The sequence below is a fragment of the Monopterus albus genome, unplaced genomic scaffold, assembly GCF_001952655.1.
Source record: "Monopterus albus unplaced genomic scaffold, M_albus_1.0 scaffold192.1, whole genome shotgun sequence".
In the NCBI taxonomy this organism is placed as follows: domain Eukaryota; kingdom Metazoa; phylum Chordata; class Actinopteri; order Synbranchiformes; family Synbranchidae; genus Monopterus; species Monopterus albus.
In genome coordinates this window covers 167,837-189,417 of record NW_018128072.1, presented here as the reverse complement: position 1 = coordinate 189,417, position 21,581 = coordinate 167,837, and the positions used below count along the sequence as shown (strand labels likewise).

General features: G+C 40.3%; 2 protein-coding genes across 7 annotated transcripts in view; both read right to left on the bottom strand.

Annotated features, from left to right (window-relative positions):
• Nucleotides 1-1,090: 1,090 nt before the first annotated feature.
• On the bottom strand, nucleotides 1,091-11,524 carry arnt (aryl hydrocarbon receptor nuclear translocator). Of its 6 annotated transcripts, none has more exons than XM_020617623.1 (21): nucleotides 10,806-11,524; nucleotides 10,109-10,202; nucleotides 9,928-9,966; nucleotides 9,765-9,815; nucleotides 9,547-9,594; nucleotides 8,729-8,942; nucleotides 8,349-8,562; nucleotides 8,055-8,157; nucleotides 7,894-7,959; nucleotides 7,663-7,748; nucleotides 7,439-7,515; nucleotides 6,845-6,979; nucleotides 6,647-6,721; nucleotides 5,467-5,618; nucleotides 5,090-5,215; nucleotides 4,511-4,598; nucleotides 3,035-3,225; nucleotides 2,086-2,281; nucleotides 1,738-1,912; nucleotides 1,523-1,659; nucleotides 1,091-1,410 (listed from the first exon to the last, which is right to left on the bottom strand). In XM_020617623.1, exons 1-21 carry the CDS (start codon nucleotides 10,840-10,842, stop codon nucleotides 1,327-1,329), a joined length of 2,388 nt encoding a protein of 795 aa, XP_020473279.1. In that variant the 5' UTR covers nucleotides 10,843-11,524; the 3' UTR covers nucleotides 1,091-1,326. The 6 variants fall into 6 exon arrangements, with proteins under 6 accessions (XP_020473279.1, XP_020473280.1, XP_020473281.1 ...); XM_020617624.1 differs by having other exon boundaries at nucleotides 5,090-5,212; nucleotides 10,806-11,523; XM_020617625.1 differs by lacking the exon at nucleotides 9,547-9,594 and having other exon boundaries at nucleotides 10,806-11,518.
• A 282-nt stretch (nucleotides 11,525-11,806) lies between these two features.
• cers2b (ceramide synthase 2b) overlaps nucleotides 11,807-21,581 on the bottom strand; it is an 18,581-nt gene continuing 8,806 nt past the window's right edge. Inside the window, exons 3-11 of the mRNA XM_020617608.1 lie at nucleotides 19,874-19,991; nucleotides 19,658-19,776; nucleotides 17,074-17,131; nucleotides 16,796-16,846; nucleotides 16,258-16,350; nucleotides 15,662-15,790; nucleotides 15,188-15,294; nucleotides 14,947-15,100; nucleotides 11,807-14,168 (exon numbers count right to left, since the gene is read on the bottom strand). Of these exons, the coding sequence (XP_020473264.1) occupies nucleotides 14,031-14,168; nucleotides 14,947-15,100; nucleotides 15,188-15,294; nucleotides 15,662-15,790; nucleotides 16,258-16,350; nucleotides 16,796-16,846; nucleotides 17,074-17,131; nucleotides 19,658-19,776; nucleotides 19,874-19,991 (967 nt within the window). The 3' untranslated portion in view covers nucleotides 11,807-14,030. The remainder of the gene's footprint in view (nucleotides 14,169-14,946; nucleotides 15,101-15,187; nucleotides 15,295-15,661; nucleotides 15,791-16,257; nucleotides 16,351-16,795; nucleotides 16,847-17,073; nucleotides 17,132-19,657; nucleotides 19,777-19,873; nucleotides 19,992-21,581) is intronic.

Below are 21,581 nucleotides of genomic sequence, written 5' to 3'. Positions count from 1 at the left end.
TTTGCGTGCAAAAGCTCAGAAAAAGGAAAAAAAAAAAAGTCACCAAAGCTGTATATCCCTGCAATTTCCTGAGAGTTTAAATCAATGATCAGGTGTTTGACACACATGCTAAGGGGTAGAACAGCAAAATATGCTCGTTATCAATGCCTGAGGAAAAAAAAAAAACAGGAACATCTTAGAATAAAAGGCCTTTGTGTGTGCATTTATTTACCAGAGTGTAAAAGTGTTTTTGTGCAGTCTATTCAAGTGTGGTTGTGTGATTGTGCAATTTTATATATTTATATATAACACATATCTACAACATAGGTTGTTGAGCTTTGGGCAGTGCTAGGCTAGAAATTTCTGTTACAATGGCTGGAATCATGTTAATTGGCAAACACTTCCATTTCCTGTCCTATACATTTGCAGTCAAATGCAGTGTTTCCCATATGCCGATTTATTTGTGGCAGGCCACCACAATATCAACACTGACCATCACACAGTGATTTAAAATAGATTAAATCTTATTTCAGTGCTGGGCATAACCCATGTATTCTCTCACTCCCTCCATGCCCTACTCTGTTTCTCTTTCACACAAACACATGACAACCATGATGACAGACTGTCTGTGAAGCGCTCCTCCTCCCCATGTTTGTTGTTGTTTCTTTTAACACAACGCTGCCAATCATGGAGAGCCAACTCTTCTAATATGTTATTAGCAGGCTAGTAAGGCTAGCTAAACTAACAAACTAACGTTAGAATACAGCTGTTTCCAAGGTCAGCTCACTGTATATAGCATGGATGTATATGGGCTGCCGTGCAAGTGGCTAAAGTTAACACTAGTTCATAAAATCTGACACTAAATGTTTGCCCCCTCAGTTCAAGGGAATATCAAAAAATACACATGAGAAAGCTGATCAGTCCAATCAGTATAATTAGTGATCAATTTGATTGATCAGTCAAATCAGTATAATTAGTGATCAATTTGATTCATTTCGAATATCTGTTGATTTCAACCAGAGCTGCTGAAGCAGCAAGAGAGGGTCAGGAAGAGAGAGATGTAGGAGGAGGGCAGCAGCCAACATGCTGCTGCTGCTGTAGGAGAGCTAGTGCAGAAGGGACAGGTCAGATGGACAGCACAACAGCATGACCATATTTAATTTTAAAAAATGAAACACTGAAATGTATACCTCCGTCTTTAACTGGCTTGTGGCTGTGCAATCTAAGCCATGCAAAGCAAGGGTAGAGTGCTACTCTCAGGAGCAGAAGAGCTAAATATATGGAAGAGTGACGGCAGAAACAGTTGAGAAGACAAAGGGGTAGATCAGCGAAGAATTATTGACCAGGTCACTCGTTAAACGAAGGGTACATAGGAATCTCAAAGTCATCACTGTTGAAGCTGGCAGGCTGGTCCAGCATGGACAACACATCCTGAATTAGATGAGACAAAAGAGATTCATTTTAAATGAAAGACAAAAGCAGAAGAATGTAGCTAAAATAGTTGCTGCTGATGCTCGAAAGAGATTAAGCTTGTATCACTCACAGGGAACATGTCTTGCTGGTTGCCCTGAGCATGAGGATGCTGCTCTACATTACTCTGCGAGTGTTGCTGGCCTTGCCACTGGGGCCACGCTGCCTCCGCTGCTCGAGGGAGGAACTGCACCCCAGAACGAGAGCCATCTGGGATGGAGAACAGAGGTAAGAAGACACCTCTATAATGCAGATACACATATCCTCACAAACATATACACAACTTACCGTAGCCATTGGTGTTAAGGTTGGCACGAGCATTAATCTGTGAGTAATTTGCACTGCTGGTGGGGGCGGGAGCAGCACCGGTTGGCATCTGGCCAAAAGAGTTGGAAGAGCTCCCTCCAAATCCTCCCATGGAAGTAAATGGTGGAGACATGGTCTTTGCTGCGTGGGGAGGCACCTGCCGGTAAGAATATGAAGATTAACTCAATTCACTGACAGTGTGATCAGTAACTGGAATAAACATAAAATATCATATCATATCAAGTACTCCCTATTATTTTCCTCTGAAAAGGATGGTGGACTTAAAACACCAAGAAAGTTAAGCAGAATCAGACCATGAACACTGCCTACCTGGTTATTAAACTGTGGTCTGGCTCCAGCTCCAGCTCCTGCTCCAGGCCATCCTCCTGCTGGTCCCCCATGAAGGGAGCTGCCAGTGCTGGAGGGGGTAACAGACTGAGGGGCTCCATTCTGACGGGACATCTGAGCCAGTATTTGCCCTGCTGAGTTGGCTGGCTGTGCCATCTGTGGAGGCATGCTGACTGGCCTACAGAGCAGAGTGAAGACAGAAAGCTGTTACCTGGTTGTTATCTACAGGTAGAAAATACAAACTGATCCCATTGTCCAGCACGTCAAGAACTGACACAAACACTTCTTACACAGAAAAGATCACTATGAATCAGCAGCAAACTATTTAAATTCAGTTCAGTTGTGATCTACTTGAAACATACTGTTCATGCTTTCAGGAAAACATCCTGATGGGATCATAATAAGGGCAGCATGTGCACACACACGTGCCAAGCCTTTGTTCTACTTTACCCTCCATGTGAACTATGTACTGTGCTAGATTCACACAAGCCAATATCATACAAAAAAGTGGCCGTGCCATCTCTGCTCAGGTTGGCAAATCCCCCAGATATGCAAAACTGATGTTATGTTACATAAAGATGTACATTTATTAGTTCTTACTTACACAAGTGTCACTGAGGCTGTTCTTATAGTTTACAGTAGGCAATACCAGATTTCAACTTAAGTACACTGACTGCAGTTGGGGATCACTGCACAACATAAAATAATTAAGTCAGATCTCAAGATAACAGGATGAAGTACAGTACCTAGAAATGCTTGTTTCTGTGCTGTCATATTTTTGTATAAGAGACGAGACAGAGTTATAGTATCTATAGCTCTTAATAAATCTCAATGTGTTTCCATGTGCCAGTCACAATATTCAGTAGGTTTAAAATCTGGTGTATATAGTATAAAGAGGAGCACGTACACATATATTCAGAAACCTTCCTACCTGTATGCATCACTGGAACGACCAGCAGTGAAGTTGGTGGGTGGAGGGTAGATCTGTGTAGAGGGAGGTGTGGAGGTGGAGGGCATGCCTTTGGTCTGATCTGGACCTTGGAAAAGGGAGGGGTAGAGTTCTGGCTTCTCCAGGTTCTTACTGAGGTCGGGCCCTGCCGCAGTCACTGTCTGCACTGGCATCTAAAGGACCACCAAAATGATCCATCAGCAATCACACTCCAGAGCTCTTAATGTGTTGAAGTGTGAACAATTGATTCAAATTGTAAATATTCATCATCTCCACCGAAAAGTGAAATTAGCAACTCATTAAGGCTCCGGTAAACTTGGTGTGGTTACTGAGGCTGTCAAACATGGCACCACTATCATATGCCAATACAGTTTCTGCAGATTGTCTGTTAATATAATTATTTTCATGACGGATGGAGGCTACAATAATAGAAGACACAACAGAACACTTCAACACAAGAAGTATACTGAAAAAGTACAGACAAAAACATGAAAAACTCAACAAATCACCAGAAAATATTGAACTATTGTGACAGAGTCAGTATCATCAATCCTGTATTTACAACACCTGTCCTTGCAAATGAAATAGCTTTAGTTATCGACTTGGATCGGGTGATGTTATTAGCTAATGTGCTCTGAAGGTAGCTGCTAACTAGCACTGCTACCTGCCTCAAGCTAACTGTTCTGTACCTCAGATTCAACACAGCCGTGAGTGAGTAGTGATGCTCATTGTACTCTGACAAATGCATCAATTAACTATCTGTCTGAGGCTATTGTGCTGTTAATACAACATTCAAGATAACTTGTGCATTTTGCTCTAGCAAAAGGGGATTCTGTGTATACTAGATTTATTACTGTGTGGTACTTCCTAGGAGGAAGTACAATATTGTTCTGCCACAGGTGATACTGGCACAAGGGACAATGTAACCACAGTTTTGTGAATTTGTTTCCTTGCTACTAAATTCATTTTACACCTTTGGTTCAACTATTAACTTTTTTTTCAAATTTATAATCTCAAGTATTGAATTTGTTGTGTTTTTCCTTTAGGTTTTCACCGTTTTACAAATACTGTATGCAAATACTTCAAAAGTTAGTTGACTGCATGACTGTGCACCTTTAAAGCAAAATAAGGGATTTTGATTAAATGTGGCACTTTTAGTTGTGAACTTGCAAACACAATATAATTTTAGAAAGACATTCAGGCTTAAAATCTTAAATAGAGTATTACAGAGAAAATGCTCCAGATAATTAAAGCAGGCAGTCATGTGATAATGGAAGTCTCCCGACATCCGTTCTGCTTTTCTAGTGGTAAATAATCAACATCCTTTCACTGTTTCCATAAAAAAGGACCTGATTATTCCCTACAGCAAGAGACAAGAGACCCAAGAGAAACAGGGCATACTCTATCAGTCAACCTGAACAAGTGCATTCATGTCCCCACACTCATGTGCAGCCTAACCTGTGAGAGGGTGATCGGTCCTGCCTCATATAGACCATCTCCGTTTCCACCTCCTTCCAGCTCGGCCTGCTGCTGCTGCTGTAACTGCCTGGAAAAGGAACAGAAAAATAGAGGGGGTGTTTATTTTAAGTTGGTTTAAAATAGCCTCATTTCCATTTACATGCATTCCACCGCTGAGTGAGAAATCCCAAACACCAAAATAGCACTCAACCCACCACCGGTTACCATGACAACAAAAGAGAAAGGACAGCCGAAGGAGAGTGATATGCTTCAGCAGAGAAAGACCTGTTATACAAATACATATTGTTAACATGCTACACCCACCTGTTAAAAGCTGATCTCTTTACTATTAACTAGAGGAAAACTGTTGTAAGACATGCTTCTTATTAGAGACAGCACTATTTTTCCAATACTACAGGGGAAAAGAGTCAAATACAATGGAGAGAAGAATCATTCAGAGTGGGAAATGACAACAAAACCAGGACTGTAGCTTGCTAGAAACAGCAGTAGTCTCCCACGAAGAAGCAGCCCCTGTTCTCCCATGCAGGGGGACAACAATCAGATCAGGCCTGGTCTCACCTGGTGGCCACCTGCCCTGGACTGAGCACTAAAGGAAGGTTGCTTGGGCTGTTCTGCCCCAGTGAGGGGGGCAGTGAACCCCCTGGGGAGGACATGGGAGTGAGAGGGTCCTGAGTCGTGTTTCTACTGCCCCACAATCAGAGATGGGTGTAGAGGAGAGGTGATGGGAGAGAGTGATCAAGTAATGTATTATTATTTATTAAAAAGGGTTTTTATAAGAATGTAAGAGAAACTGGAGATTGAGCATTCATACAGAGGGGTTCTTCCCCAACAGTTTCAGTGTCAGTGGTTTCATTATGATCTGTATTTGATTGTGTAATCATGTTATGCAATCACTGGTATTGGTTAAGAAAAAAAGCCAGCAAAATGCGACTCACTTGACATTGACATTGGTACAGATGATGTACTCGATCTCCTCTGAAAACGGGTTCTGGAAGGTGAAGGAGCTGGTTCTCATCCAAAGCCATTCTCTTGATTTGGAGCGGAACCGAAACATCACTGACAAAACCTGGCCCTTCAACTTCATCACCTGAAGACACAAGTCCAACGTGCTATGCCATCATATTCTGGTGTTTTCATTTCATAATCAATGAGCAGTAGGTTTACAAGGCTAGTGGGACATACCCAGTTACACAGGTATCTGAACACATTTAGAGCTGACTGCAGAGATAGGCTCTGTAGTGGCAGAGGATTTTTCCTTACAGCACGATGTTTATGAATCTGTTCAGTTGTGAAATCTGATTTAAACTTAGAGGCTACATACTTAGTTTCAGTCTGACTTATGTTATTCTGAGTAGATTGCTAAATGCAGTGACCTTTTCCTTGATTATACTGCACTACTGTGACAGCATTTCATTCCTCTTTTCAAATCTCTCTCATGGACAAGTGCACATTCAAACAGCAGATTAGGAACCTTATAAGGACACATGTACATAACCTAGATGAGGTTTCAAGTGAAATCTCAAAAGTAAAGTTCTATTAGCTCACCTAGAATAAGGAATGTGGTTCTCACATACACGATATTTTAGACATCAGATTACTGGAGGAAGCCAAGAGGCACCAAGTTACTCTTAAGGAAACTCTTTGTTGCCCTTTGAAAATCACATGAACTTTGATACAGTAAACGTTCTCAAGTGATGCTACTTGTCAGTGTCAAGTGGGTTTGAAGTGTGAAAATAATGGTAGCGATTTACGAAGCAGTGAGATTATGGAAACTCTGTAGCTTGCTCCTCGTCTCTGCATTAACCACGACTAACATAACACACCTAAATCTATACAGTTGTGTGAATTGAGTTGCAGTGTGGGTAATGTAGGTGTCAGGGTTTGAATGGAAAACCAGTTGAAAGAAAAAAAAAAGAAAAAAAAAAAAAGATCACTCTGGTTCTGTAGCATTGACTTTGGTCCCTTTTTTAAGTTGTCCTTTCTGAGTGCAGCAATGATACAGGACTGCTGTGCTAACTTTAAGTACTCTTAAGTGCATGTAAACACACTGATGTGTGATACAAATCAAAGCATAAATGAGCCTTCAGAAAGCTGTACATATTTATAAAATCCTACCTGCTGGAAGCTGTCCCTCAGTAAGCCCTGGTCTTCAGGGTGGGCAAACTCAAAAATATCCTTCCCCAGTAAATCCTGTGACACACAGCAGATAGTTCAACCACCATTAGCCCAGAAGATATTAATACCAACCCTTAACAGAAAGACTCTAAGGGAATGGGGTCTGGACCTGACATTTCAACCAGCTGAGATACTTACCTGGGGCTGGTAACCGATGGCAGTCATGCAGCGGTGGTCTATGAAGGTGAAAACACCCTGGCAGTTATGGCGTGAGATGAACTCCACTGGAGCACTGATAGTGTTGATGTCTGTTTCACCTGGGCAACATGTCACCTAAAGAAGAGGATAAAACAAATGTAAAAACCCAAATTTTAGGGCAAATGTAAAGCTCTGCAGAAGACACACAAGCATAAATATTTAATGGCTAAAAAGAAGCTAGATTCTTTACAGGCACACTGTGCATAAATAAGATTATGGACAAATCACTAGAATGAATTTCTAGTACTATCAATGTTGTACAGCTCAGCAAATCAGGCAAAAGAAAAATATTTCAACCCTAGAGTGCAAATAAGAGCTGTATCTCGCTTTAGACTAAAGTCACTTTTGGCTTTTCCCGTTTAGGGGTCGCCACAGCGAATCGTCACACTGACAACTGCTGTATGATTGCAGGTTTGGTGACAGATCAGTACCAAAGTTTAAACTGCCACAATTTTAGTCAAATTATTTTCTCAGTGTAACCTGAAACACAACATACACAAGTGCATATATCTACATAAATAACATCCATTATACCTGTAATCTCCCAATGGCAACTAGACAGTAGCGACTCCCCTGAGTGTTGTCTGCTTCGTCATCTGTCAGCGATACTCCTACAAACAAACACAAACAAGCAAAAACTGTTATAACATATAATCGTATAGACAAAAATTAAAACATCCTTTGCAATTCCTAGACATATTATGAAGAAATTATAACCGATGGCCATAAATGCCTATCATCAAATAAAATAATTTTACCTGCAGGGGGCCAAGATTTGATGTATCCTGTACAGTGTACCACCACATACTGGGGCTCCCCTTCTTTGGCTGCACCCAAACCATTCCTGAGGTGAAAAAAGAAAAAAAAAATTTACACTAAAAATCAAACAACTACTACTACTAGCTACTGAGCTACTCCAGGTATGCCACTGTGTGGTAGTTCCAAGACACTTTAACAAATCTAATTCAAAATCATCTGGTTTTGTTCACCTGTTTCTATTTCTAAGGAAGTTTAGTCTGTTCATCGACAACGGTTCCACTGGACACGAGCCACACCTGCAAACACAAACGGGTCACCACATGCACAATTTATGCATCCTCACACACATAGTGAAAGAATAAACTAGACAATTAGAGATAAAAGAAGTCACCTCATTCTGCAGATGAATGATCGGCGGGCTCCCATATTCATTCTGGCTGATGACTGTTGGCTTTCCTTCTTCACAGTTCCTGTCTTCAAGTCCAACATCCTCCCTTGAAAGTAAAACAAGAGAATGCATTGAGTACATCATGGGTGTGCTACAAGGGTGCACGTGTGTGTTTTAGGGATGGACAATGATTTTCAAATATTCAAAAGTCAGTCTAAATAAAAATATTGACTAGTTCCCAGAGAATATAAAAAAGCATTTTAGCTTGAAATGCACATCCCTTGTGTGTGTGTGTACCTGTGTTGTTATTCTCTGCAGTGGAGAGTTGCTCCCTGAGTTTTTCTGTGTCATCTGGATGGAGCTGATCATAAAGGGAAGAGCCAAGCCATTCAGACTGTGAGTGGTTGAGGACAGGTGTCACGGAGTCAGAGACATAAACAATGCGACCAGTCTCACATGACACCACGAACAGGAAGCCATCGGCTGCCTCCAGAATGAGGTGCTTCAGCTCCTACAGACAAATGGCATATGGTCTTTGATAAAGGAGTGCAGATTACAGCTTTTTTTAAAAATTAATCTCATTTTCTCGCCATTAAAATGCCTAATTCCCTTTGCATCTTGGTCCTTGACACTACTATTGACACAAAGAAGTAGACATTTTTCTAAGTTGCACATACCTGGTCAGTTAGAAAGGAAGGTTTGTACGACCCATCTACATTGGTATTGCCACTTCCTCTCAGTGACTTCATATGGGACACAGCCATCCGTAGGATGGTTAGTTTGTCTGGTTTCCGTGCTAGTGCGCTGCAGGTCGGCACCATGTCTGACAGTTCTGTGATGTAGGCAGTCATCTTGTTCCGCCTCCGTCTCTCAATCTCACTGTGATTCTCCCTGGAGTGAAGAAGAGAGGGAGGGAGACAGAAGTGGAGAGGACAGGAAGGATTGAGATGAGGGAAACAGATGGACAACATGGAGTAGCTTTTAGAGTTGCAATGTCAATATGCCAATCAGGAAAAAGAGGTGGAGAGAATGAGAATGAGAAGGCACAAATACTGGATGCACAAGACAATAAAATGCTGAAAATTGTCTATCAAAATGATAGTGATAAATCAAGAGAGTCTAGCTTTTCAAGGCTAGCTGATGTGATAAAAGAAAGTAAGTGCAGAAAGAGAAAGACATGTCCTGAGAGAGGGAAGAGAAAAACATAGAGGACAGTTGTTCAAGAGGAGGGATTACCAAATGAAAGCCCCTGACTCACACACAGTACAGACGTTAGTTAGTGATAACACATTGGTGGGTTGAGACAGACAACCAGATGCCTTGGGCAGAGAAGCATAACACTCTGACAGGCACCAAAATAGACCAGTAACTTTGTGCTGTCAAAATAACAATATGCTGGGATCCCGGCAAGACAGGACGGTATTCAGTCAGTGCATTCAATGTTGATATGGATACAAGCAGGAGAAGGAGCCGTCTACAGTGGTACAGGTCATACCTGGCTAGTTTTTCCTTATCTGCAAAACTCTGATCTTCATCCAAAAACCTGGAAATGAAACCAACCCACTAAAACACAGGCCCAAAAATCTACCAAAATAAAAAAAAAAGTGTAGGAAAAAACACTTCAGAAAGGGGAGGGCTATAAAACCAATGTATCAAAATTATTGCTCCGCTGCCCACACACAGACATCTGTTTCACCTAATTCATCTTCATACCTCGCAAAGCGCTCTTTGTCATTGTTGGAGCCTGTTGTTTCATCATCACACCTGAGGATAAATGGAGAAAACACTTCTTATTATCTCAGCAGCTCAGACAATTCAAACATTTGAAGATACATCCCACCTTCCTTTATGGACGAACAAACTGAGAAAACCATACCTGAACAACTTGCTCCCTTCATCGTCATCAAAGTCTGAACTATAATATAGTGAAGAGACACAAATGAGAAGCTTCACAAGGTTATTCTCACAGGAAATTTAACCACAACTGTCAATAGTAAACACTCTATACATAACTCACTGTTATATCGCCACATAATTCACCATCACCACACACTTACGCAGCTCGTCTTTTGTTGGTCCCTTTCGCTACAACGGACCCGCCACTTGCTTGGGTCCCACTTGACCCCATACCCAGATCTGGATCTGCTAACTCTATTAATAACACAGAAGCACAAAGGGACGTAATGTAGCAGAGAGATGAAAGCCGATTTCCCACTGTGCTTCGAGCACTGAAAAAGAAACAAAACCACTCTGGATCTCTCAATCAGAAGCTAAATTAGCATTACGTCACACAGCTGAAACTAGATTCATTTTACTACTGACATATAACGGATTAAATAAGCGCCACATTTAACTTTTTTTTATTCGTGACTAGCTTCGATTCTAGAGAGCAAAGACAACCACGACTGAGTTATCGCCAAAGCTATATTTAGCATTCAGATATAAAAAGAAACATATAAACAGAGTTAGCCGGCAGTGCAAAAATATTAAAAGTCAGCCATTCTAATAATTATCTAACGTTAGCTAATGTTAGTCACTAGTCTAACTTGGCCACTTGTAGCTGGCTAGCATGCTAGCAAGCAGTCACTTGTGATATAGCCAGCTAGCTTTGCTCCTAAGCTAACTTCGCTAGCTGATGCTGTCACGTAAGGAAAGTGTCCGCATTGGTTTTACGAGAGAAACCACCCAAAGTCGATTAACAGTTGAAGAGTACTATGCGGTTAAACTGTCGCTGTGACTTTTATTGCACTTTACCTGGGTTTGAAGAGGACATATCCGTGTGGAATAACATAAACAAACAACTTCGACTGCAGGCAGAAAAAATATCAAAAACCCCCACCCCTCCCCCTAGCTAGCTAGAGGCTAACCAGTGCCGATTTCCTCACAAAGTTGACTTTACTCTGTGTTATAAACACCAAAATCCATGACTAATACTGGCTCAGAGCAATTATGACGATTCATAATACAGGCAAAATAATAATGTAACTCATCTAAAGCCTTTTTCCTGTTTCTCCCGGTTTAAAACCCTCTTTCTACTTAAGATGGCGTTTCTGACCAGCAGCGAACAAGCACAAGTCTTTCTATTGGCTCTCACACCAGTCAGACACAAATGACGTCGGATGCTGGGAAATCCATGCTGTGCTCCGCCTAGCTGGCAGTGGAGGGATCTCCGGGACTGTAGGGTTAAACTATCTAGTCTTTGGGTTAAACGAAAGTCCTCAGTCTGGCATGACAGAGGTACGTTATGCAAATATGACAGGCTATGACTCTTTGATGGTTTAATGTCAGACAAACTGGACCGAATCCCATGTCAAACAGCATGCATACAGTTAAGCCATACCAGATTTGGCATACTTCCAACAGCTGACGCAGAAGTGAATTATCTCGCCACGGGTGGATGAGTTACTGAGCTCTTTATCTTAAGTAAAATTACCAATATCCCAATGTAGAAATACTCTATTTTCAGATAAAAGCAAGGAATTCATAGTTTCTCAAGACTGCATTCAACCAGCCATTTGTTATCTCATTTGTTGTAAAATGTTTATTTTTCTGTGATTAATAAGTACACAGAAAACCTCAAGCAAGGTATTATTATTCCACCATAGCAGAACTTCATCTGTAACCAATAATTATTTTCGTTGTCAACATGTTTGACTATAATATTTAATAACAAATTGATGTTCAGTATATAAAAGTTAACTGTTGCAAATGATCAGTGCAGACTGTTTTAACTACTTTACTGGGGTGTTTGTAATGTTACTTAATATTTTAATAGCAATCATATTTTTAGTAGAATTAGTACTAGTAACTTCAGCTGTCAAATGAAGTGGAAAAATGTACAATTCTTTTAGCTTGTAAGATGGTCATATCTTTGTATGAAAAATGCAAGCAAAATAACTACAGCTGATAAATGTAGTGGGGTAAAAAGTGCAATCTTCCTCTGAAATGTAGTGGAGTGGTGCAAATAATATATAAAATAATAAGCAAATACACTTAGCTGCTTTCCATCAGTGTCTTCTGTATCTCTAAAAACATGTTTGAATTTTTATGATGTGGGACTCGCTGATGTGCCGAATAAAGAAATGGAATCAACTTCACAAGGTTGTCATTGTGATTCATGAACTTTGCTTTTATTATTAATAACAATACTTAGGTATCATTAAAGTAAAAATACAAAATTAAAAAATAACACTGTAATTAGGACACATCTGTTTCTTCGGTATCACCTGGGTAGAGAGGTTGCTGGTTGGTCTGGGTTAGTAAAAAACGAACATGGTGGTGGAATGAGCGTGAGTTTGAATGGAGGATCGTTTATTACGAGGACGTGGAAAATGAGTGATGAATGAGACATTGAGGAGGAGGAGTGTTTAACCTTATAACTGAATCTGTGATGTGAGATGTAAACAGGAAGGAAAAGGAGAGGACATGAAGACAGAAGCGAGAGCTTCCCAAAAACTACAGATAAGGCACTTGACATACATAAAACGTTAAAGCATAACACCAAACTTGGAACACTTAGTTCATGAATTTCTCATTTCTTTCACAACCGAAACACTGAACTCCTAAACACCAGATTTTTTTCCAAAAAACAAAGAACCTACAGATGCAATTCATACACAGAATCAGGACTAAAACCATCCTCTTCACAACATAACCCAGGCTACTTGGCAATGATATAAGAAATCTGGCCAATACTTGTAAATTGTGGAAATGATTAATCAGTCCCGTTCAGCCTTAGTAAAACTGCCACATTTCAACAGAGCAAACCAAATTGATCTTACTGAGTCATCACTTTGTCATCATCATCATCACTGCGGTTCAACTGAATCCAACTACTTTAGCCAGATAAGAAAGAAAAGCATCCAGTTCTGTCAAACCTAACAGGAAGCTGTGGTTTCTCTTGCAGCGTTTTTGTTGAACGCTCATTTCTGAGTAATACTGGAATTAAGAACTGCAGCCTTTACACATGAGACATCGGCGGGAATTGTACACAGCTGATTCAAAATGAAATTAAGATAAGAAAGCAAGATTTTCATGCTATTTATCAACAAAAACTGAAACCAAATTTACTCCTTAAACCTTACAAGGCCAACCACTTTGTGAATGGCACAGGGCTCACTGGAGAGCAGAGGCACTCAGTCCTACTGCAAGTTATTACAGATATATGATACAAGATACACTGTATTTTTGTGCAAAACTGGTTGCAATAGCTGAACAAACACTTATGTAGTTGCACAGACATAAAATTAGGGAGATAAATGCCCTATTGTCTCACATTCATTAAACTCACTTCATCTCTCTCTTGATCTTATAGTAGAAAACAATAATAAATGCAATACGGCAACACAAGATTAAAGCAGAAAGCTATAAAATGGCATTTTAACAGCCGTTCACTGGCTCTAAGGCACACAGTTAGAACAAGAAAGCTAAAGTAGAAGCAACATCACTCCGCTCCTCTGTCCTCTCCATTTTCTCCTTGTCTCAATGAAAGTTTGGGACTCACCCTGCACAGTGAAACATTGTTCTCCGATGACAAATGTAGTGTATATCATCTGCCTTCTAAAAGTACAAATGAACATGTGTGAGTGTTTTTTGTGTTGTGGAAAAGTAACAGTGTCACCCTTCCTCAGGATACCTGCTGTTGTAGCCAAAGTACTGGAGATATCAAATGGACTTGCTTGAGGTTTGTGAAGATATTTCACCTCTCATCTGAGAAGCTTGTTCAGTTCTGACAGACTGGCGGGTAGTCCCAGCTATTTAATCTCTGTGGAGTCATTAGTCCAGTTGACAACTTTAGCACTTCACTTTGGATGACTGAGAATCTCCACAGACACATACCTGTCGTTCTGTGTTTTAGGAGATGACTCACCAACTCCTTTACCCACATCCCTTCTTTGTCTCACTATTCATCCCTCCCTCCTACTCCCCTGCTCAGGAATATCAGTCCTCACATTCCTCAGTCCTAGCACCTGTTTGATTTCACTCTGTCTTGCTATGGTTGTTGTTGTGGACCGTGTGACCATTCTGCAGCGGTCCATTTTTCATCTTCTCCTCTTCTTCCTCCTCTTCTGAGTCATCTGTTTCATCTTTGTCACTCCTGTCATCATTCACTTTTGCCTGAAGAAAAAAAAGAGCAAGTGAGTATGAGGAGTGGATGCTGTAGAGAAATTGCCATTAATCAAGAAGAACAAATAGTACTGGAGCTCTGGTTTTCTTTTTCTTTTGCAATTTTCTTTCAGTCAACTTTATTTTTTGGGTCCACTCGTATATCTTTAAATGCACTAAAATAAACAAACCTCTCAGCAATTAGTGTGTTTTTGGCAGTGTATCAGCTCTTCCAACATAATTTTTTCAGAAATTACCTTTTCGTGTTTCCAGTTAAATTTGTCTCCTACACTTTTCAAAGCATGTCAGTGCTTCTGACTGATACCTCAACTTCATTCAGTGGCTACACTTAAACATCTTCTTTTCTGATCCTAACTTGTAGTTAACTATTTCAACTGCAAATTTTCAGTAGCAGTGTCTCCAGTTTTCATTACCAAGTACCAACTCTACTTCAGCTCTTTCAAATATTGTCATATTTGTATTTTTAAACTGTTTCAATGTGTGTGAATGAATTGTCTGTGTGTACTTTCGTATGCAATTTCGCTTAACTCAAATTTCCCCTTGAGGGACCTTGATTTGAGCTGAATTAAACTAAAGTGAAGCACACATGCATTTTATTCTAAAAAACATTTTCTAGTAATTTTTAAATCTTGTGGTTAGTTATTTACTGTTTACCTGTCTTTTCATCAGCACTGGATGATAAAGATGCAAGGGTTGAAATTTCCCCGATTTTATAGATGAATGAACACAATCTTGAACTTTGCATCTAGGTTTCTTGATATTTACTTACACTGTCTGTGAGGAAGCGTATCGCTATGCGTATGATGAAGACAGCCCAGAAGATATGTAAACACTGCAGAATCATCAAAAGTCCATTGAAGAAGTAGTAGCCAAAGAATGGTTCATAGATGGTCACTGGGTATACCCACGTACAGTAAATAATCCTGCAACAGGCAAAGTAAGGATTAAGCACAATGTAATTATGGGTACAATAAAACATTAAAACAACAGTTTAAAATGTGTGCATGTACCAGAAGGGGAAAATGACCAGACGAGTGAAGATGAAGAATGCAGCAAATACAATGAATAAGTAGTTACAGGCATTTCGCCACCCAGCATAGTTGAACATCTTAGCTGACTGTCAGAGGGAGACAGAAGGAAATAAAACACACTTGTTTGAATAAAGAACATACAGTAGTAGTTGAACTGCCTCTACCTCAAGGGTAGGGTCCTCCACAAGGTGGCAGTATATTATAAGTCTACTGGAATAGAGCACATAAAGAGTCTGAACAGCATGAAATATGATGTATTGGTATTCATACCAGCCATTTGTGTGCTGTGTTTGCATGAGGCTGAATACAGTTACACTTCTGAAACCAGTACACGTACAGTTAATGTGTTTCATTCTACCATGATTGTAGCTCATCGGCTGTGATTACAGGGAGACATTTGCTAGCTAAAACACTATGAATACCAAATATTGCGATGACATCTTGAAGACATACCTCAAGGAGGTAATCAGAGGAGTCATGCAACAGCATGATGAGAGTTCCAGCACGGATGTAGTTTACGCACCAGGAGAAGCTGATGAGGAGGATGGTTGCTACATGGTGAACAATCTGCTCCTTAAAGTCCTAAAGCAAAGGAGACATGTTACATATACCGGGAAAATGTAATTGTTGACAATATACATTTGTGCAGCACATTATTTTAGGTGGGACTATGCGCATGGTGGTAAATCCTGCTTAAGAGGTTTCTAGGTTAATATACTGTGTTTGAGAGACAAACTGTGCCTCTTAGACAAGATTTTCCCCACTGCGCTTAGCTGACCCAGGCTGAGCAAAGTCCAAACAATCACGTGAACATTCAATCACATATGTAACAACAGTTTAATGTCCACCAACAACCCATGCCAGATGTCAAACTAATCAGACAGGAAGAACAGACTGTTTGATTTCCTCTTGCATACAGCTGATCCTGGTGTAATAATCACATCAAGGGATGAAACTCCTAATGATTGAATTAAAATTGCCCATATGAATTATACATTTGTTTCCCATTTAGTTTTCCTTCTGTTTCATTGCAGTTCAAATTCACTCACTTTGCGTTTGACATCAGAAGCCAGACTGAAGAGCAGTGAGCTGTAGAAACCCAGCTCAATCATGTAGTACCAATACTGAGATGGCAGGAGAGTCTGAGGGAGAGGAAACAGAACTTTCATTTCAAAATCCATATAAAGATGGTAATATTATTATTATTTACATAAATTACTAATGAATCTTCTATTTAACATCATGATCTTAATAGGTGTGTTTTTTTGGTCTATAAAATGCACAATACATTTCTAAAGAACCCAGGTTGACACCTTAAAATTGCTTGTTTAGTATGATTAAGAGTCTCAAACCCAAAGATATTTAGTTGATTATCAAAGAAAACAAGCCACAAGTCTCCTATGAATCTCCACAAGATGTAACAGCTTCCTGATGCACAATCCAGTCTCACTTGTAGTTTTGCAGATGAAATTTAAAACTGTTAGGGTCTTTTTTTTGAGGGAACTACTGTATATTCCTTTCTAAGACTTTTTAAGACCTACAGATACTCTAGCACATTCAGAGTATTTAGCCATCTCAGAGATGTACCAGCACAGGAAAGTCTTTCCACATCTCCTTCAGGTCATACAGCCAAGGTTTCTGGAAGGACAGGGGAGATGTGAATGAGACAGCAGCGCCTGACAGGTGTATTTATATCATCTGCCTCAGCATGGCAATGAGTTGATGCTGTCCCTCTGACAGCGCGAATGTCAACAACAAAAACCATCTGGATACTGTGGCAAGGCAGGTGACGAATGAGGGTGTGAGCATACAGTGAGGAGAGGAGGATGAGGAGGATGAGTCAAGGTTAACATGGCGGTACTCACATCGATGAGGGCGACTAGGCCAGCAATGAAAGCAAGAAGGTAAAAGGTAAATCTCCAACTGCAAGAGAACACACACACATACAAATACACTTTCTATTCAGTCAGTGGGAAAAGACATTAGATATTTTCTACCAGCACACACATAAATGCATCACAAACAGGTGCAAGTTGGAAAGAATCACTAGGCTGACTGAGAAGCCTGGAAAAATCTGCCAAACTACGCCAAGAATGTCAATCAGGACACAAAAAACACAGCCAAAAAACGTGCTGACACACAATGAAAGCTGTCAGACAGTGTCCTCCCTGTTATTATCCTGCAACAGAGGCAATGAGGGATCATTCCCACTACTGTCACTCATACAGGTGAGAGAGGACCTAATACAGAAAACCCAGCAGCAGGGCCAGACAGACAGAAGAACACAAAGATGGATACAGAGAAAGAAGAGAGATACACAAGTGGGGGAAACAAGAAGGAGAGACACAGAGCCTGTTGTGTGCACACAAACAATAAACTGATTCAGAAGAGAAATACTGTGACTCACACAGTGAAAAACACACCACAATCAGATAGTGACAAACCTACAGTCGCACACACATCTGCACAAAGAGAATGTAGACATCCGATTCACCAAAGACTAGTTTAATATTCCTTTTCAAACACACATACAGTGGACACACACACCAGCCTGATTCACTGTCTGATTAAAGGGTCAGTTCACCTAATTAGAGAAAATGTATTTTCATTTGAATACAGTATCTGTCTCAGTGGGCCATAGCTAACAATTATTTTTTATTATCAATTACATTGCTACATGGCAGAAAACAGAAGAAATACCTATAACAATCAACTTCCTCAAATCCAAGGTAGTCTCTTTAAATTACTTGTTTTGCCCAAAACTCAGGCACATTCAGTTTATTATCACATAAGACAAATAAAAGAAGGAAGAAGCTAAAACCAGGGGTTTGTACATTTTTTCCTCAAAAAACAAATATAACTGACTTATTACTACAATTGTTGCCAAATTAGTTAATAATTTTGTCAAATGAATTTCTGTTGATCAACTAATCATTTCAGCTAGATAATTTTCTTGGCTGATTTCGATTCCAGTTTTTTTAATTAAGTCTGACCCGATTTTCTTTCGAAGAACTTTAATTGAGAGGATACTTAGACATTTTTGTAACTTCTCTTTACTGAAAAATATTATTGTAATAAAAATAAAACATTGTATTACAGTTTAACATTTCAACGTTCCAGTTTTCTCTCCCTCTCTTTTTTTTTTACAAACCCTCCAACTAAAAATGAAGTGTAATATTTGTTCTTCTCCAAATATAAACAGCTGCAATAGGTAATAGAAACAGAAGAATGTCTGAAACTACTGAGCACACAGTTCTTTTTAAAGTGTGTGTAGTTTGTATTTGCTATGTTATACCACATGTTGGATACACTGTACTTATACATGTATTTCATGTGTAGCCAGTAATTCCCTCATTGTGTACCGTTTGCCAGAGATTTGGAGGTGGTTTCTGTAGACTCCTCTGTGTGCTGTTTGTACACCAAACTCTTCCAATGTGAGAGTGAACACGCAGCATCGATACGATCACGAGTCTCACTCGAGGTTCATGCGAGATACTACATGCTGCACACAATATACTTCTGGGCTGAGCCACCGCATGCAAGACGTGAACTGTTGTGCCTCCAAACGTGATCGGCACAGAATCAGAAATCTCACCGTGATTGGCTTGACAGATCATGCTGAAAATCAGCCATGTCCGATCTCCTCCGATTGATCGACGCGTTTTATTTCAGCTCTATTCACTGAAAAATCACATCTAAAAACTTTAACTGCTTTCTACCAGAAACGCTCTCCTTGGACTGAATACACAGGACACACTCAAAACAATGTTATTTTTAAAGTGACTATTTCTGCAGTTCAAAACAACTCCAGTAATAACTGGCCCTTTAAGTCACAGGAAAAGCTTTTATGTCTTTGTTCTCAAACAAGAACACTGACCACAACAGTGGATTTCAATAACAGGATGAAATAACTCATGAACAAGCGTGTCTGTCTTCATTTCACTGCACATGTGCCTGCATGTCAGTAATATTGATGCTTTTGCTGCTGTTTACAACAGCCCTACAGATCAGTCTCTCTGTACAGTCTGTCTGCACTATACATATTTTTAAGTGTCATCTGTGCTACGGTGTGAATCCTGCCAGCTGAGATTAACTTCACTAGCTTTGTATTATCAAGTGATTATGCTGTTATTTTAACTCTGCCCACAGTATACTGCTCACAATGGCAAATAACTAACAGTGGTGACAGAGCCCTTGTTGCCAAGGCCCTGTGTTAATGAATATGTGAATGGCCGGATTTGTGTGTGTGTGTGTGTGTGTGTGTGAGGAGCAAGGGGCTACTGGCATGGTAGTAGCAGAGTGGCCTTGTAATAAGTGCATGTTAAAAATAAATGTGCTTATATAGCCAGAGGAACACAGGGGAGGGCAGCTGTTTCAACCAGCTCCATTGCTTTACAGCAGTGTTGTGCGTATATGCTTAAAAGAGTGTGTGTGTGTCTGTTTGTTTACCTGGCCTCTCTGAATTTTTTCAGCAGGCTTGGTCTGTCCTGGTTCCTCCTTCTCCTGAACCATCGCTGCAATTGTCTTTCTGAATAACCAGTTTGCTTGCAAAGACGTGCTATTGAAGTCTGAGAATAAAACAAAGAGGCATGTATTTAATTTCCTGACATGTACAGCATGTTGCTCTGTCTTTTAAAGAGTGTGTAGGTGAGTACTAACATCTACCTGTGTGGGGTATTTGGTAACATTACAGTAGTGGGACTCCAGTGTGGGGTTGTGAGGGGCTTTGAGCCGTACTGTCTCTCTCACCCCAAGTAGAGAGGCCAAGGGTATAGCCACCGTCCTGCGAGGACAAAAAGGTTGCTGAGATACAAACAGATACCAGCCTACAAGATAATGAAACTAAGAGGTATGGATGCAGTGCAGGATGAGATCGCAGAGAATGTGTTAATTTGTGAGAAATTTGAAGTAAATTCAGCTAACATATAGCTTGTTAATAAAATGTCATCACAGAACATCTAAGTTGGTTTCCACTACATGGTTTGGCCTCTAAAGCCTCTTTCAGACAGGCACTCCTTTCCATTAATATAATAGCGTCTGAACGTGTCGGCTTCATGTCTGAAGGAGCGCACCATGCTCAATTTTCCCTAAAAGTCATGACGGCACTCTTACTAGGACAAACTTAACAGGATTTATGTATCATATTTAACACAGCACAAGTCTGAACTGTTTGCATTTGCATTAACAGATAAGATTACAATGTACTGACGTTGTCTCGTATAGTGAGCCTTCCAATCATGACAGTCTAGGGCAGGGGTCGGCAACGTCCGGCCCGCCGGATGAATTTTGAAACGTTTATTTATACAGCACGAGTCCGAGTCACACGAACAATCCCTTTTTTTGTTATTTTATGACTATTAATTTGAGTTCAATTTGACACTTTCAAAGGTTCACTGTGAGTCACTCTGTAACCCCTCCCTTCCTCTCCACTCTGCTGCAGCTTGCGGTGACAGAAGAGGACTTTTGAAGTGGGATTCAACGGTGATCCTAAAAGACAGAAACACAGAACGGCCAATATGAGCACTAAAAAAAACGGATCGATAACTACAACATTTGAAAGACTCAGTGGGAAAACTGGTATTTCCCTTCTTTCACCATTTTCTGTATGTCTGGTGTTAGAGATGTCATTTTAATGTGCAGGGCATTCTGCAAGTTTTTATGCATCACTCGGTTTCTCTCCTGCGTCTTTATGGCATTCATTGACGAGAAAGTTGCCTCACAGGTGTAGGTGGAAGGAAACATAGTAAGCACATAAAAAGCAAGCTTCTTGAGTGTGCTGTAATCCTCAGAGCACGCGAGCCAGAATGCGCACACAGCCTCCGCGCCTTGCAATTTTTCATGCCTCACTCTGGGGGGGTGGAAAAGACACCTTGAAAACTTGTGTTTTGTCTCGTGGTGTCGTCTAATGTTGTATTCTTTGCAAACGGCAACTACCTCATTGCAGATGAGACACACAGGCTTGGCGTTCACAAAACCAGGTAGGATGAAAGCATACCTGTCCTTCCATTCTTCTTTATAAGTGAGGAACAGAAGTATTTGAACACCCTGCGATTTGCAAGTTCTCCCACTTAGAAATCATGGAGGGGTCTGAAATTCACATTGTAGGTGCATTCCCACTCTGAGAGACAGAATAAAAAAAAAAAAAATCAAGAAATCACATTATATGATTTTTAAAGAATTTATTTGTCTTGCACTGCTGAGCATAAGTATTTGAACACCTGAGAAAATCAGTGTTAATATTTGGTACAAAAACCTTTGTTTGCAATTACAGAGGTCAAACGTTTCCTGTAGTTCTTGACCAGGTTTGCACACACTGCAACAGGGATTTTGGCCCACTCCTCCACACAGATCTCCTCTAGATCTGTCAGGTTTC

What these genes read in the sequence shown, in the direction of transcription:
- arnt (XM_020617623.1), bottom strand. Translation starts at nt 10,842, where the DNA reads ATGTTATTCCACACGGATATGTCCTCTTCAAACCCAG. An exon ending in ACCAACAAAAGACGAGCTGC is followed by an intron (nt 9,967 to 10,108) that starts GTAAGTGTGTGG and finishes ACTATATTATAG; the next exon opens with TTCAGACTTTGATGACGATG. An exon ending in TGTACCAATGTCAATGTCAA is followed by an intron (nt 5,216 to 5,466) that starts GTGAGTCGCATT and finishes ATTGTGGGGCAG; the next exon opens with TAGAAACACGACTCAGGACC.